The sequence below is a fragment of the Electrona antarctica genome, assembly GCF_951216825.1.
Source record: "Electrona antarctica genome assembly, chromosome: 19".
NCBI classification, from domain to species: domain Eukaryota; kingdom Metazoa; phylum Chordata; class Actinopteri; order Myctophiformes; family Myctophidae; genus Electrona; species Electrona antarctica.
Window position 1 is genome coordinate 15,307,112 of NC_136800.1, and position 17,119 is coordinate 15,324,230.

The following is a 17,119-nucleotide window of genomic DNA, read 5'->3' on the forward strand; positions in this document are numbered from 1 at the left end:
GAGAGAGAGAGAGAGAGAGAGAGAGAGAGAGAGAGAGAGAGAGAGAGAGAGAGAGAGAGAGAGAGAGAGAGAGAGAGAGAGAGAGAGAGAGAGAGAGAGAGAGAGAGAGAGAGAGAGAGAGAGAGAGAGAGAGAGAGAGAGAGAGAGAGAGAGAGAGAGAGAGAGAGAGAGAGAGAGAGAGAGAGAGAGAGAGAACAATTAAAATCAACAAAGAGTTCATTAGTTTGTGTTATGTATTCTATTGCCATCCAGCCCCCTGTTTTACAACCTCCATAACCAATAAAGTGCATGATGCTTGCAAAGGTCTCCTCTGACAACAGCCTTAATGAGCCAACTCTGTCTGGTAATCAGCTCACCAGTCAATCAGCCAATAACATGGCATTTCACTATCCAGTTATCCAATGGGATATCACTTATCCGTAGGGTTTCTGAACACAGTACATTTATTCAATAACATGTCAGAATATTATTCATGAAGTAAATAGGACACCAACGAGTATGGCCAGTTCGTCCTTTTAATGAGCCTGCTCTGTCTAGCATAGGATGTCCGATCAGCATTCATTGAAGTTGAAGTGAGGGGCGCTCTTATCATCGTACTGTACATCATCAGACACATGACGTAAATTCTCCATTCATTGTTAATTCATTGGAATTTAATCTTTGTATAGGACGAAAATAGCCAATTTGCTTGTCCACATATGACGTAAATTGTCGTGTAGTGTTGTGTAGTGTCTGTCGGAACATGTTCCGGCTCCATGATGGACACAGATCTAAAGTCGGTCTCCTTTCCTTCTGCATACTCGAACAAACAAGAAAACTATCACGGATTGTATCGTGACGATACAATCCGTGATAGTTTTCTTGTTTGTTGTTTGTATCGTCCCTCACCGAGTTCACAGAGGGACGATACTATCGTCTACTAACTGTCGGCGAACTTGGCGAGGGACGGTGGACGGTTATTTTTTTATGATGATGATCAACGGTCAGATGGAACAATGCAAATACGCGCTGTTGTGTTACTGGAGGGGCACAGCAACACTAACCTCGCCTCACACCAGTCTTTCCACCTCGGAGGAAAACAGCACCACCGTCCCTCGGCGAACTCGGCTAGCCGAGTTGGAACGATACACAGTGACGGACACGTACATAGATGGATAAATAATGACAACGCGTCTTTGCATCGTTTTATCTGCCCGCCTGGCGTCTACCCGATCCGTCATCATCATCATCATCATCATCACAAAAAATAAACAAAACAGTAGTAACGTGGGCTACGATATGTTCCCTCAGTCCCTATGCTCATTCTTTAGCTCATACAAAAGCCAATTACAGACGAAGGGTATTTGGGATCAATGTGTACTTTTTTCCTCGTAAAAGTAGGGTAGGGCTTTCATTCGGTGTATAGTATGTATAGGATATTTTTTGTGTTCATTTTTACAACTGCCTGTCAATGTCTGACATAAAACGGTCCCTAACTAGGCTTTCTCTTCAAGAAGAGCACGTTACTACAAAAGCAGGTGTTACATAAAGGTAAATATCTCCAGAATGGAAGATGGTAAAATCTTTTTTTTTTAACTGGAGTGGACTTCTTGCTATAAGAGAACATTTGCTGTCGGTCTTGGAAAAGGTTGGTCGTCCAATGCTATCAGCGTAGCGCCAGAGGTAATCGGGCTGCGGTAATCGTTAGCACACGTTGTGTTAGCTGGTTAATGTGTGTACCGTCACTTTAAAAGCGTAATTTTGTTTACCCGGACAGCGCTGGTTGGCCTGTGTCAGTCAGCACACTTTTAGACCGACATGTTTGTGCCAGTGTGAGTAATTTGATTTTTTTCTTGATCGCCTCTTGTCTTGATTGTTTAAACATGACGTCATGGGCTGCTATGCTTGATAACAGGCTTGATAAGCCCAAAGCTTAATGATACCGGGTACTCAATAAGCTTGTTATCGGGTTTTTTCGGGTGTCGAGTTTCGAGCTCCATCCCTAGTCACGAGTGGAGGCCTGTTTCGTTTTTGTCCATAGACTTGGCAGATTTTTTGGGGCGCATGAATAAGACAAACATTAAAGGTCCATAGACTTGGCTTCCACATGACGTAATGTCTGAAAGCCAGATGTTATCCACCTGAACATTCCCATGCAGTATATATTCAATCATTCCTTAGTTTCTTCAGATGCTGATGTTACAACATTCATTTACCAATAATTCCAGAAAAAGAAGAATAAAATGTTCCCGGCTCACTAGCCACATACTGTAGCAGTGGTAGGTAGCACATACTCTCCTTTATATTTATACCACATACTGTAGCAGTGGTAGGTAGCACATACTCTCCTTTATATTTATACCACATACTGTAGCAGTGGTAGGTAGCACATACTCTCCTTTATATTCCACATACTGTAGCAGTGGTAGGTAGCACATACTCTCCTTTATATTCCACATACTGTAGCAGTGGTAGGTAGCACATACTCTCCTTTATATTACATACTGTAGCAGTGGTAGGTAGCACATACTCTCCTTTATATTACATACTGTAGCAGTGGTAGGAAGCACATACTCTCCTTTATATTACATACTGTAGCAGTGGTAGGTAGCACATACTCTCCTTTATATTACATACTGTAGCAGTGGTAGGTAGCACATACTCTCCTTTATATTACATACTGTAGCAGTGGTAGGTAGCACATACTCTCCTTTATATTTATACCACATACTGTAGCAGTGGTAGGTAGCACATACTCTCCTTTATATTCCTCACTACTTGGAAGGATTATTGTCTTGCACTCATGATGAGAGCTGGAGGCTGCTCTCTCTCTCTGTCATCTTAGCGATTATGAACACTTTGACAGCTTTTCACTCTGAGAAGACGGGCTGGAGGATGGCTGTCAACACCAGTCTGAAGTGTGTGTGTGTGTGTGACAGCATATACACAATGCATTCATTGTTTGTATAATATATAGTGTGCATGCATGCAATCCCGTGCATGCATTTGTGCACATTTGTGTGTTTGTGTGTGTGGTCAGTACAGTTGTCGGTACAGTTGCTTGTAGTGCGTATTGGCTGACCCTGTCCACATAATAAACAGTCAGATGAACATAATCTTAACCTCAAGTGGAAAAGATTGCCATGTTTCTCAAAGTTACGGAACCACACAGTACTATTTAACTGGGACACGTGCCGTACAGTCACGCTGCTGTACAAGCTGTGATTGAAAGTCACGTTGACACTAACCTAGCGCAGAGCAATAATGGAGTCAAGTCATTAAAATGAAATACACCGTACCTTTTACGACTCTAACCCTTTTATTGTCGGTCCCTGTCGCCCTACAAATATATTCCACTGGGAATTTCTGACGATTTATGGGGTGTACAGTACAACATCTTTCACCACTCACCTTATTCTGTTCTCATTGGACTTTTTTGCAGTTCTTTTCCTTTCAGGACTATGGTAGTTTTTTGTCATATTTTGGTTACTAGTCCTTACCCGTACCCATACCCGTTCGAATGAACAGCAAATGATGTACAGTGTGGGTAATGTGATGTAACATTATTGATTGTTAACGGATGAGCTTGGGAAGTTGGGATGGTCACACAATATTATTAGGCAAGTGGTCCACGAAGCATTCCCTGGGGGGTCTGTGTATTCCTGGGACTCACATAAAAACTTATCTCTCTGTCACGCAGGCAGGCAGGCAGGCAGGCAGGCAGGCGGGCGGGCGGGCGGGCGGGCGGGCGGGCGGTCGTCTTTGCCATAGGTAGAGTTATTTGTCCCAGCCGGCTTGTGTGGTGTGACACACACACACACACACACATGAATCCAAGGATGTACCATTTTGGTACTATATGACTAATATATGACTATAGAAGAGTATTTGTTATAGTCCATTTATAATATTCCAATGCAAAATATTGTAGTATCATACTTGAAACCCTGAATACTTAATGTATACTCGATGGCCTGGATTCGTCGTGGACCGAAAATAACCCCGGATCTATATAAGCTCACAACGCATTGCAGCAGTGACACGTTTTGAGCTTCAGTTATTTTCAGTATGACTCCAATGCATCCTACAACAAACTCAACACTCTTCTGCTTTGTGATTGATTGACAGAGTCGTGTGACAGCTCCCTGGTGTCCAATCTGCCTCCGTCTTCCTTCAGAAGCTCCTCCCAGTTGTCCAACAGCCACGGGCCGGGCTTCGCTAAGCTCAACAGGAGAGAAGGTGAGGAACATTTTTCTGCTACTTCATGATGGTTTATTGTTTGGACTTTGAGGGAGACGGGCAGTTTCTTTTTTAATAAACGGATGGATTTCTAGGTTGAGCTGTGTTACATCATCTAACCTTTACTATGTTGGGTTTTGGTATGTTAGTGGCCTTTCGATATGGCCTTGATGATGAAATACAGCAGAAAGTGTTCTATTTATTGTGTTTCCTCGCTGGTGCATGGCCATTCTATAGGACCAGAGGAACAGTGTCAGTCCACTAGAGGGCTGACCCAGTTAGCCTTTACTGTTGGTTTGTTATAATGTCAGTGATCCACGACTTGAATTGCATTTTTCCTTCTGCAATGGAACTCAACCTGATTGCTGGATTGTAGACTGCAGTGAATGTATCTAGAATGTAAAATCCTAAGGCTCTCACGGATCTTGGGCAATATCATTTATTTTAAATTAATCATATATTTATGTACCTGTATGATAATCATGTATCTCAGCTAGACCAATGATCATGAACTTGGCAATGTTTTAACCAGCAGAATGTCATTAAATCCCAGCAACATACTATAGTCATTACATGACTATAGTCTGGTAGGGCAACCACACTAACTACCACAATGGTGACAAGACAAGCTCATTGCAGAACGTGACAGTTATAGACTGGCTTGACTCCATATTTGGGCATGCCGGATACGGACAGACATACAGAAATCTCCATATATTGGCATAAAATGGACACAGACAGACAAAGAGGCAGGTATAACTGGGTAGAACATTTCTAACTTCTGCCGTTCTCGACTTGCATTTGCGTTCCCAAGTAAGCCTGGGCCTAGTCTACTTTCTTACATTCTTGTTTAAAGTATAATTGAACATGAATAAACCTTCCCATGGCAACACTAGAGTGGCATCATACAAATGTAATTATTGGGTGCATTTGTAAATATGCTTGGGTCTGGTCCAATTTGAGAGCACTCTGCTCTCGTGTTGGCGTCATAGAGCGCTCTAATATCCGTTAATGTACAATCATCATTGAAAAGCATTAAAATTAATATTAATTTGTCCCATGTGTAAACATGATTATAACCTTGTTTGGTTGCACATACTGTAGATGCGTGTTGAATAGTCAGAGTACCAAAGAAGCCACAACCATCGCATTTTGTGATGACTTCATCAGGCTTTTCAGTTTTCCACTGGGAGGAGGTGTGTGTGCTCTGAGGGTGTATTTACGAATCTACCCCAGGCCACCCCCTGGACACACTGCTGTTTCACAGTCCAACTCAGTATTCAGTGTTATTCAGTGATTCACAGCATTCACTTACTAATGACAGGAGTTACCTGAGAATCCGTCCCTACTGACAAATGCAAAGCTTTGTTGTTACACCAGCAACTCCTATGGGAGCAGGTGGTGTAGAACGCTGAGGGTGTTTCCAGGTGTTTCTAGTATAGGGGCAGCAGTGACAGGACTCAACAGAGAGAGAGAGAGAGAGAGAGAGAGAGTCCTCGCAGGTGGCTACAGGTCACTGGGGACCAAGAATAAAATACAACACAGTCTACTCTACTGGTTTTGCTGGGTTAGACACAACCTTGACAGAGATATGGAGAGAGAGAGAGAAAATGGACAGCCAGACAGCTTATATTTGAATTGCCATAGTTTTGCAGTGGATTTTATTGGACTATTCAATCGCTGACTTTATGCACATGTAGCCTATACTATTCTCCAGAATAATATTGCAAATCTGAACTGTGACTGACCCTCCACCAATCCAGCTGGATTCACACAAATGTTTTGATCTCACTGGATGACTGGGAACATATAGAGGGCTCAAGCAAGACACACATACGCACGCACGCACGCACGCACGCACGCACGCACGCACGCACGCACGCACGCAAAAATAAAGATACAAGCACATAATTCATGATAAGCTGCATCCAGCTCTAGAGGTTAGCGGTAGCCTGAGGTTTGCCTAGAGGTTTTTCCCTGCAGCTGTCAGAGCCCTGAACACAGACATGGAAATAGAATAAAACCATAAACTGCATTCATCTGAAAATAATTATGCTTGTTTTAACTCATACCGTTACTTGCTAATAAATACCCATGGGACAATAACAATAAAGACAATTAAAACTAACACTACAAGTAATTAAAACTATTCTAAAACTTAAGCCTTTTCAAAAAAACAAACCCTAACCCAAACTAATTAAAACTAAACTGAAATTGAAAACAAAAAGTCATAATGAAATCAAAATCAAAACTAATGACAAATGCAAAACTGTAATAACCTTGAGCACAGCGAGAGAGGTATAGTATGAGCTGGAATGGTGGACTGACTGCTTCCCACCTGAGCTCCTACCTAGATATATATTGGTGTTTGTATTGTATATTGGAGTTTTATTGGAATAGTACATCACAGACTCAGCAGAAGGCCACCACCACTGCTCAGAGTAATAAATCTAGCTGCCTGAACATCTCAGCATAAAATACAAACAAGCTGTTGTGCACCTTCAAAAAAATACACAACAGTCTGCTCTCGTGTGTGTGTGCGTGTGTGCGTGCGCGTGCGCGCGCATAAACGTCACAGGCTCAGCCGCTGCAACCTGCCAGGATGAGGATTTGAGGAACAGACCAAATCTAATGTTATCCCTCTAACAAAAACAGGAGTTTATTTATCACCTACAAACGGAAGTAGATTATCTTGCAAACTCTACAAGATTGTAGAGATTGTAGATCTGCTCATTTCACACCTTTTATTTTTGAGTGGTGTAAACCACTCCTACAACTGGCTTTGTTAGTCTGTGCAGAAAAAATTAGCATGGTTGCTATGTTCACCCTGTTCACCCGGGTGTGATTTCATTACGTCAGACATGATTTCATTACGTCAGACAGGCTATACCTTACACCACTCAGTTCACACGGGTGTGATTTTTTATAATCGACTAAATCGATTAGTCTGATTACGCCCTTAAAAAGCTCTTTATACCTGCAGCGGTGTCACACACAAATAACAAAATTAGCTGATCTACATGCTCACAACCTGTCGCAACACAATGGGGTTGTGAGCTTGTACATCTGCTATTAACTAACTAATTAACTCTTGCACCCCTACTGTAGATAGTATACGTCTCAGCCAGGTATAGCAGATACTTAAAATGGACTTAACAATGATATCCATCACTTTAAATAGTTACACGGGATTTCTGTCTGTATTCATAACAAATGAGCCTGATTTCAGCACTGTTTTTAATCCCATGCCACTGATACAGTATGTATGCTGGTTGACTTGATACTAGTGCATATTAAAATGATATAGGTGTGTGAATGCTACTGCAAAGTCAAGCACAGCACTGAATCCTGAGCAAACCTATTGTTTGACTGTTGCACTTGCATCATTTGAAAAATAGCAGGAGTGGCTGCTCTGAAACCATCCACTGTGAAGGAGATCACAGTTCAAAGTAACTAAACACAAAGGGAATGCATAGCTACGATATCTAAAGATAATGGATACAATAGAGATTAACCTTTTGAGTGGTGTAAACCACTCCTACAACTGGCTTTGTTAGTTTACGTGTCTGTTCGTACCAAAAAATGAGCATGGTTGCTATGGTCACCCAGTTCACCCGGGTGTGATTTCAGCTTTGTTAGTTTACGTGTCTGTTCGTACCAAAAAATGAGCATGGTTGCTATGGTCACCCAGTTCACAAGGGTGTGATTTCAGCTTTGTTAGTTTACGTGTCTGTTCGTACCAAAAAATGAGCATGGTTGCTATGGTCACCCAGTTCACACAGGTGTGATTTCATTACGTCAGACATTACGTCAGACCACAGTTGATTGTCTATATAAGACCTTACACCACTCAGTTCACACGGGTGTGATTTTTAATAATACATTTAAAACTAGAAAAAGTGCTCCTTGGAGCACAGGTCTCCACCAGGCCATGGGCTGGTTATTGTGGCCTCGTGCTAGCGCTATAATCGGCCAATGTTCAAATGGTTCAAATTCATGATTTGAGGCATTTTGTTCCAAAAATGTGTTTTGCAAAAATCCACCAGTTGGTGGCGCTATATCAGGCCAATGTGAAAAGGGTGGGATTTATTCCTCAGCCTAGTGAAAAATGTCACGTAAATTGCACGCTGCATTCATGATTTGAGGCTTTTTGTTCAAAACAGGTCAATCTTTGGAAGCCAATGTTAGCCAATTAGGATGGAATATAAAATATCTGACAGATCCGTCTTGATCACATCTCTCACATCGAGAGAATCTGGAGGAGTAATATAAAAAAATGTGTTTTTACAAAATTCGGCCTCCTGGTGGCACTAAAAAAGGCAGATGTGAAAAATGCAGGTCAAAGGTTTTCCCTTGGCCTCGAGTGTGCATGCAAAGTGTCACGCAGATCGGTGCAGTTAGGTAAAGATGTGAAAATCTGCCTCATGGTGGAGCTATAACAGGGAGTGTGTGCACAAAGTTTGGCATCGCTCGGGCCAACGGTGCCGGAGATTAGCTGTACACAGACGGACGGACACAGGGTGGATGGACGGAGTGATAAACATACTCTCCCCCATGCCTTCTATTCAGCCTGGTGGAGACAATAACCAGTCCAAAGTAAGAAAGCCGTGTTGAAAATCTATGTGTGGAATTTATAAAAATGTAACTAATTAAATGTAATTAAAGTATTAGCAAGAGCTTGTGGCTACATAACATCTAACGTAATTTCCGGACTATAAGCCTCTACTTTTTTCCCATGCTTTGAACCCTGCGGCCTATATAAACGGTGCGGCTAATGTATGGATTTTTACAGCTAACGGCCACTAGGGGACCTTCTAAATCTATCTCTATGGCCGGCTATGGCCTCTATGCGGCTTATAGTCCAGTGCGGCTTGTATATGTACACATTTGTTTTTTCCCCTAAATTTAGCTGGTGCGGCTTATATTCAGGTGCGCTTTATAGTCCCGAAATTACGGTACATGGAATATTTCCTGAAAAGTAGCGGTTTGGAACATACAAGGTTTCCACCCGGCATCACTCACGCGATGGACCCTAGGGAGGTGTCTTTGAGAAGAAAACCGCCGCCAGTATGATCTCTAGAGGGATGGAAGAAAGGGATGCTTTTATTCCAGCATCAAAGCACACGATCAGCAGGGAATCTGAATGATCTCATCACCTAGGAGGCTAAGAATGTTTGGCTCAGTGTGTGGCAGAGGCTGTAAGCACACACTATGATGCTACGGAACTTATGACTCAACCTGTATGAGTAGCTATGACTCAGTGAATGAAGTGACTGTGACTCTTTAATGAGAACCAATGACTTCTGTATCTGATATAAAACTGGACCATGGCCACTGGTCACTGCCTTGTTGATTTAGACTGTATAGTCAGACCACACCTGCTGCAATGCTGATGTTTTCATCTAAGTAGTCCTATTCTCCTACTTTGCTGCATTCATGTCATTTGTAACAATACACTGAAAAAGTCATTGTTGACATGACTTTAGGCTCCCAGATAATGCCTTTAGACATACTTAATTTTAAGATGTATTTTACTCAATTGGAAAGTGTGCCTCCTCCCGACGCAAATCTCCCCCAGGCTGCAATACGAAATATCTGACTGATAAATATCTCGAACACATGAGTACCGATTTGTGTGAGTTTTGGACAACATCTAGTAGGAGTAGTAGCAAAAGTGTGTTTTGAAGAAAACACAAAATTGTGGAAAATCTAGTCAATCTCAAATGGGTGGCACTGGGGCCTACTGTACATGGCCATTATCCATGTAATCCAGGGGAAAGGAAAATGTTATTTTACGACACAGTACGGTTCAAGAATTATAGGCCCAAACATGAAGTTGTTATGGTGCCACCATTTGCGGTGGTGGTTCTTCCTTCGTGATCAGTCCAGTACTGCTTTTGTTTTCACAGGTAAAAACATAATCCCTTTGGCCCGGGTACTGTACAACCAGGAATGCACATAACTAAATGCATGCTGACCGGCTGATCAAAGGCATGGAGGCACATTTGCGTACCAAGAGCTGGGGCCGCTGGGACAGAATTTTATTTCCTGAGAATCCTGACACAACGTTTCGGTGCATTACAGCCAAGCACTCTGGAAGATGCAACCCCATTACAAGCTCTGGTGTCACGTACTACAAATGTCTAGCTATGTCCTGTAAGCAGACTGAAAACTAGTGTTGACTAATCATTAGAAGTAGCTCTTATTTTGAAGAGGACGAGGAAGTCCATTTTGGTTGTAACCAAGCTGCCATGACAAGAACCCACTTAAACAATGTACACACTTTGGCATCAGCATTAGGTGAGTAATTAATATGATCTGTGCTGGAGCGCCTCAATAGGCTACGGCTGCATGGTTCATGTGCAATCTCATATGCTGGTGATGTATATTTATGCACCAAGTGACCCAATGTGTCTTTGTAGCAGCGATGGATCGAGTGGAAGAAAGGAAGCAAGCGCAGGTTCTAGTCGTCACATCTGATCAGTTTTATTGAACAGAATTCACTCAGTTACAAGGCTCCCACGGGCAGAAAGCCCCGTGGAAATACAGTAGTCACATCATGTCGCTAATCAGTGTGAACTCTCGGCAGTTCCACAGCGTCACCGTATTTACTAACTTCAAGATCCCGCCTCCCTGGACACAAACAGGCTACCTCTGCTTTTATGAGAGCCAATCAGCAAGTTTCTCTCACAGGATCTTCCTGTGAGAGGAGGAGGGACACGGCATGTAGCTCATGTAACGAACTATATGTTTTATACCAATAAGACAAATTAACTATCTATACTATATATGAAGTATGCAGAACACATGTAATGAAATAGTTCAAACTGTATTGTTAACCAGTCTAAATGATTAAAGCCCAAATACAGTGTAGACTCATATCAGGTGTAAGAGGAGAGCAGAGAGCAAGAAGCTCCCTGCACACACAGCTGTTGATTAGCAGTTCGAGATGTTACCAAGATTAGAAACAGCACCCAGACCCCTGGGGTGCCTGGCAGCATTCTTAACAAAGACTTTGTCTTTACAGCCTAATTGTAAATACCTAAGCAGTTTACTCTATGTTAGTCACCACAGTATCGCATGTCTCAACCTACAGTTTGTCCTGTGCACCGTCAGTGTGTCAACTGTCTATAAAATATCCATCACTGGCTAAAGTAACATTGTGGCAGAGCAGAGACGTCCGCAGTTAAAGCTATGTGCACCTTAGTGTACGATAGTTACTATTTGCAAAAGTCTTGAAATTAAGTAAGCGTAAAAGTGTGTTTTTGTGTGCTTTCTCCACATTACTTGGGACATTTTTATTTTATGGCATTCGATACAATGAAAGACATATTCCCATACGTTGACAGTATTATAACATGGCTTCATTAATTCAGTTCAATTCTGGCCAATCCCCAAAGCCTATGGTACATTTGAAAAGTGCGTTCTTCAGAATCCCTCTAGTAGAAAAGGGGCAAAGCTGACACAATCCCAGGTGTTTACCAAAGAAATCGATGAATAAATGAATGACTCCTTTTCATTTCCATCTCCTGCTGCTGTTAACACTCTGCCTGCTCTAGCTGTTCTCAGAGGAGCAGCCACATTCTCTTTTCATTTATCCGCCAAATTAACAGAGGGACTCTCAATGTCTGGGGAATAACACCCACAGCTCTTTTTATGACCAACAGCAAACTAACTTTGAAATTTAATTTAGCTACATTAAACTGAAGAAAATCTGGCACATCCTGGCAAGTTTCAATCCAAAGTCCCTTTGCTGATAAACAACAAAGCTATTTATGTGTATGCCACACTGCTCAAATGCAGTTAAGGGCAAATTATTGTAGTTGCAGATGCTTTATAAAAGCTATCAGACTGTAGCTGTTCCTGGTATAGTATCTCTATCTTCTCTCTGTAGTCACACTAGATGATCATGCCTGTCTACAAGTTTAACCTGTACTGAACCAGAGCTGATGATGGGAATCCATCGGCAAAAAAAAGGGAAAACAGCGCCCTCTGCTGTTTGTTTCCTTGAATTTGCCTCTGGGGGCAGGTCCAATACCCCAGAGTGGCTGGCCAACATTGAAGCCACGAGACGTAGTGGTCAGAGCTGGAACTGCAGGCGGGCCCTGCATTTAGCACGAGGAAACTATTCATACTAGGCCAGTTGATCGTGTTGATCAAATACAGTAAGACATTTATAACTGAAAAAAATAAAGTGATGCAATGCAGCACGTTTTTTTCAGTTGCCCTTGCACAAACAAAGTCACTGTTTTCAGCAAGCAACACAGTAATAAGTACCGGTAATTAAGTTAAGTAGTTAAGTATTCATTCTGAAATACAATATCCAGTCTCTTTCTTATTCCTCTATTCTCGTGTTTTATTTTTCTCTAGCCTTTTCTCTCACTCACGCTGCAGCCCCGCCCCCCCACCTTCACCTCCCTCTCTCCTCCTTTATTCATGTTATTACCGCTGTCTCTCTCCCTCAATGCCTTCTCTCTCTTGTGCGTGCGTGCGCATGCGTGCGTGTCTAACCATTAATCATTAGTTTTACCTTTTAATGTTTTACTGTTTCCAGTTCCATTTGGAAGAACCAATTTGAACAGCTTCAGTATTCTAGCCAAAATGTTAATAGTAGTTTTGAACATTTAAATAGTCTTTCCATTCAAACGGGTTCGCTGCGATTATGTAGTATAGGCTTTTACTGTGCTATCCCCACCGCAGTAATCGCTTTCTGAAAGCATTACGTTTGGAAGTCTTTTTGGTAGACTTTAATTAAAGCCCGTTAACCTGCGAGGGCCGCTACTGTAGCTAATCAGTTATTGATCTATGCGTTCTGTCAGCCTTTGTGCCCCCTCGGGGTGTTCAGCTAGTGGTCACTACACCTGGATCCCCAGCCTCCCGGATAGGTTGGAAATGTGTCAAAACATTTGAAATTGGAAATCTATGATGCTCCACCACTGTCTCCATGACTTGGTGTGGCTGTCAGGGTTTCTCTGTTTGTCTGACATGTAATTAGGGATGGAACTTGAAGCTAGTCAAAGGCCGGTGGGGTTGAGATAAATGACCGTCTCTAAATGTTATTCATATGGAAATGATCTGAGATTAGCCACTGATCTCTAGAGATAACATGAAAATGAAAATGCTGCAATTCTCTTTTTTGAGAGAAGGCAAAGCTCACGTCTGTCTGTCTGTCTGTCTGTCTGTCTGTCTGTCTGTCGGTCTGTCTGTCTGTCTTTCTTTCGTTCTCTCTCCTCCATCTCCCCTTTAACTTTACGTCAGGTAACTACTGTGTTTGTCATCAGTAATCATCAGGTGGATACTGATGATCAGTCAGTCTGTTCTGTTCTGGGCAGTTGGACACCTTATAGCAGAAGTGCTGGTCTGTAGTATCAATCATTATATCTAACCTCTTCAGCCCCATTTAAAATAAAGTGTTGATTCCCAAAATAGGAGTACCAGAGTTAAAGTGGTTAATGTCCTGGTCAGACCAGTAACTGTTACAGACGTGTGGTATTTTATTTGCTATGTGGTTATGCCTGGATATAGACTGATAAACTGGTTCTTCACCATTGGGTTTGGGTCTGAGATCAGAAACAGTGATTAGCTACAGTAGAGGGTCTTGAGGGTTTGTTCACACTGGCCCCCAATTTTCAGCTTCATCGGATAAGAAATATAATCCTAGTCTTAACAGGTCACAGGTCATTCCTATAGTTCCAGAGTGTTCACAGGTCTTATTGCACGCACGCACGCACGCACGCACGCACGCACGCACGCACGCACGCACGCACGCACGCATGCACGGACGGACGGGGATAAAACATAGTCTTTGGCCATCAGCTGAGTGGAGGAAGCATGTTGTATATCTGATGGTCCAACACTACAGTAATGTTGTTACTGTTCCAGCACTATTCGCATATCTCTCCCTTCTCGCTGACCTGAGTTTACTGTTTCTCTACACTCTCCTATCTAATAAAGCAACTGTCAAAAATATTCTTATAAAGACAAATACAGATGGCACTATCCAGCAACATCATCCAGATAACAGGTTGATGAAAGTGGCAGGGAGCTGTGTTTAGCACCCATTTAATTAAATATGAATGACATTTCCGTCAAGTCAGTCAATTAAACAATGCTGTCATCTGACTCGCTGACAAAGCTGTTAACCCAGTGGCCCTCACTTTATTATTACGCTTCCAGTCAGTGAAAGGTTTGGTGCAAAGACAGGCGAGCAGACGGGGGGGAAACAGGGAGGTCTCCTTGATTTAGAGCCACAGCCATGAAAGAAGCTATTCTCTTGACGATCAAACATCAATTCACCTCTGTTTCAATTATTCCTGACATGGTGGACACTGTAAATCTTTTCTTTACAGCTGCTCCTCTGTGAGAGATGAGCTTTAGGTCTGAGGTGGCCTTCTTTACTCTCTCGGCCTCTGTGTTTATCTGTCCCTGCTTCCTTCCTACAATATCCCCCTGCCGCTGCCCCCTCATCTTTCTTTCTCTGTGCTCATGCATTGCTTTCCAATAAGAAAAGTTCAGACATGACCCGCCTGCGCTGCCAGGGTCATGTCTGCTGGATATTCGCTGCTCGCACAACACAGAAACATGGAGAGGACACCACCACACCACACAGACACAACAACACACACCAAAACACAACACATGTACACAACAAACACTAACACATACACAGCAAACACCTCAGCACAGACACAACCGTCCACCCACAATAGACAAGGCTCTATTTAGAATTGGCAAACTATACCGTGACAATAGCAGCTCTACTGCCCGATTGGCAGAGTTAATGGCCTCTGCACTACATTTGGTTTTGCGTTTTTCGTCGGATAAGTTAGCACCTTATGGACTTCAGGCTTAGAACTATTGCTGTAAGCTTCAGTATAAAAGTTGAAACGCATCTTTCTTTCTCTCTCTCTCTCTCTCTCTCTCTCTCTCTCTTTGTGTACACTGTATAGTATACAGTGCACGCACGCACGCACGCACGCACGCACACGCACGCACGCACGCGCACGCACGCACACACACACACACACACACACACACACACACACACACACACACACACACACACACAGACAGACACACAGACACACAGACACACAGACACACAGACACACAATAATCAATACATTACAACACTGTTCCTGACTAATGCTATCTCATATGGGAGTGTATGTGACCTACTGAGTACTGACCGATCAATACATTACAGTCCAACACTTTTAAGGTTTGGATGCAAGGCTTATCACAATGAAACGCTGAATCAGTACTGTAGTATCATAGATGGGAAATTATACCAACCTCCTGATATAATGTACTAGATTATATCCCCCACAGACCTTGGACCAAAGACGATCTCCTTTGTTTTTTTACATTTAAAATAAGGTTTTGCTCCTCACACCACCTGACAGCCCCTGCTATCTCTTGTTTATATAAGTCGATGTTGGAGGATTTTTTTTCAATAAATTAAGGATTACTGTATCGTCCGTAAATGTTAGGATATAATCATTTGGATGCTGATAAGAGCACCCCTCACTTCACAAAGGTGTGATTTTGATTGTATATTTTGAAAAGAGGGAAGCACGCACAACTCCACTGTCACATTCTCTTGGAACATTTTACCGGGTGCACGGTCAGGAAACACTTTTAGAAGAAGGAGAATACTAGCACTCACGGAGTCCTTTAAGGCACTTTATTGTTTCATTTTTAACAGGGAAAGGTAAGCTGCAAGCAGCAACACAACGAACGCGTTTCGGCCAAGGGCCTTCGTCAGCGTTGAGTATATTATCATATAAATCACCTGCACTTTTAGATGTGTGCCATAAACCAAGTCTAGTACTTGTTATAGGCAGTCTGTTGTTTATGATGTTGTATGAGCATCCTGTCCTGGCTAATTATGGAAGCTCTTCACTTGGTCCCCTGAATCCCATTGGTCTTTAGCTTTGTTTTTGTTTTTGAAAGACTTTGAAATGCTAATTGCTTTTTGAAGAGGGTGAAGTATAGAGTGGCCTTTTGATGTTTTAAGAATACACAAATTCTTGGAGTGTGAGGATGTAATCTTAGATCTAAAGTGCTGCTCAGTGAACTATTTATCAATGAATGGAACACACAATATGTAGCATTGATGCTCTCCATACTGTATTGTGTATTGTACAGGCAGGATGCTCTCCATACTGTATTGTGTATTGTACATGGCAGGATGCTCTCCATACTGTATTGTGTATTGATGCTCTCCATACTGTATTGTGTATTGTACAGGCAGGATGCTCTCCATACTGTATTGTGTATTGTACAGGCAGGATGCTCTCCATACTGTATTGTGTATTGTACAGGCAGGATGCTCTCCATACTGTATTGTGTATTGATGCTCTCCATACTGTATTGTGTATTGTACAGGCAGGATGCTCTCCATACTGTATTGTGTATTGATGCTCTCCATACTGTATTGTGTATTGTACAGGCAGGATGCTCTCCATACTGTATTGTGTATTGTACAGGCAGGATGCTCTCCATACTGTATTGTGTATTGATGCTCTCCATACTGTATTGTGTATTGTACAGGCAGGATGCTCTCCATACTGTATTGTGTATTGTACAGGCAGGATGCTCTCCATACTGTATTGTGTATTGATGCTCTCCATACTGTATTGTGTATTGATGCTCTCCATACTGTATTGTGTATTGTACAGGCAGGATGCTCTCCATACTGTATTGTGTATTGTACAGGCAGGATGCTCTCCATACTGTATTGTGTATTGTACAGGCAGGATGCTCTCCATACTGTATTGTGTATTGTACAGGCAGGATGCTCTCCATACTGTATTGTGTATTGTACAGGCAGGATGCTCTCCATACTGTATTGTGTATTGTACAGGCAGGATGCTCTCCATACTGTATTGTGTATTGA

General features: G+C 42.4%; 1 protein-coding gene across 1 annotated transcript in view; it reads left to right on the forward strand.

The window, feature by feature from the left end:
* Positions 1–17,119, forward strand: part of LOC306943458 (contactin-associated protein-like 4) — a 148,430-nt gene that overhangs the window by 18,055 nt on the left and 113,256 nt on the right. Inside the window, exon 2 of the mRNA XM_079529820.1 lies at positions 4,108–4,218. Within this exon, the coding sequence (XP_079385946.1) occupies positions 4,108–4,218 (111 nt within the window). The remainder of the gene's footprint in view (positions 1–4,107; positions 4,219–17,119) is intronic.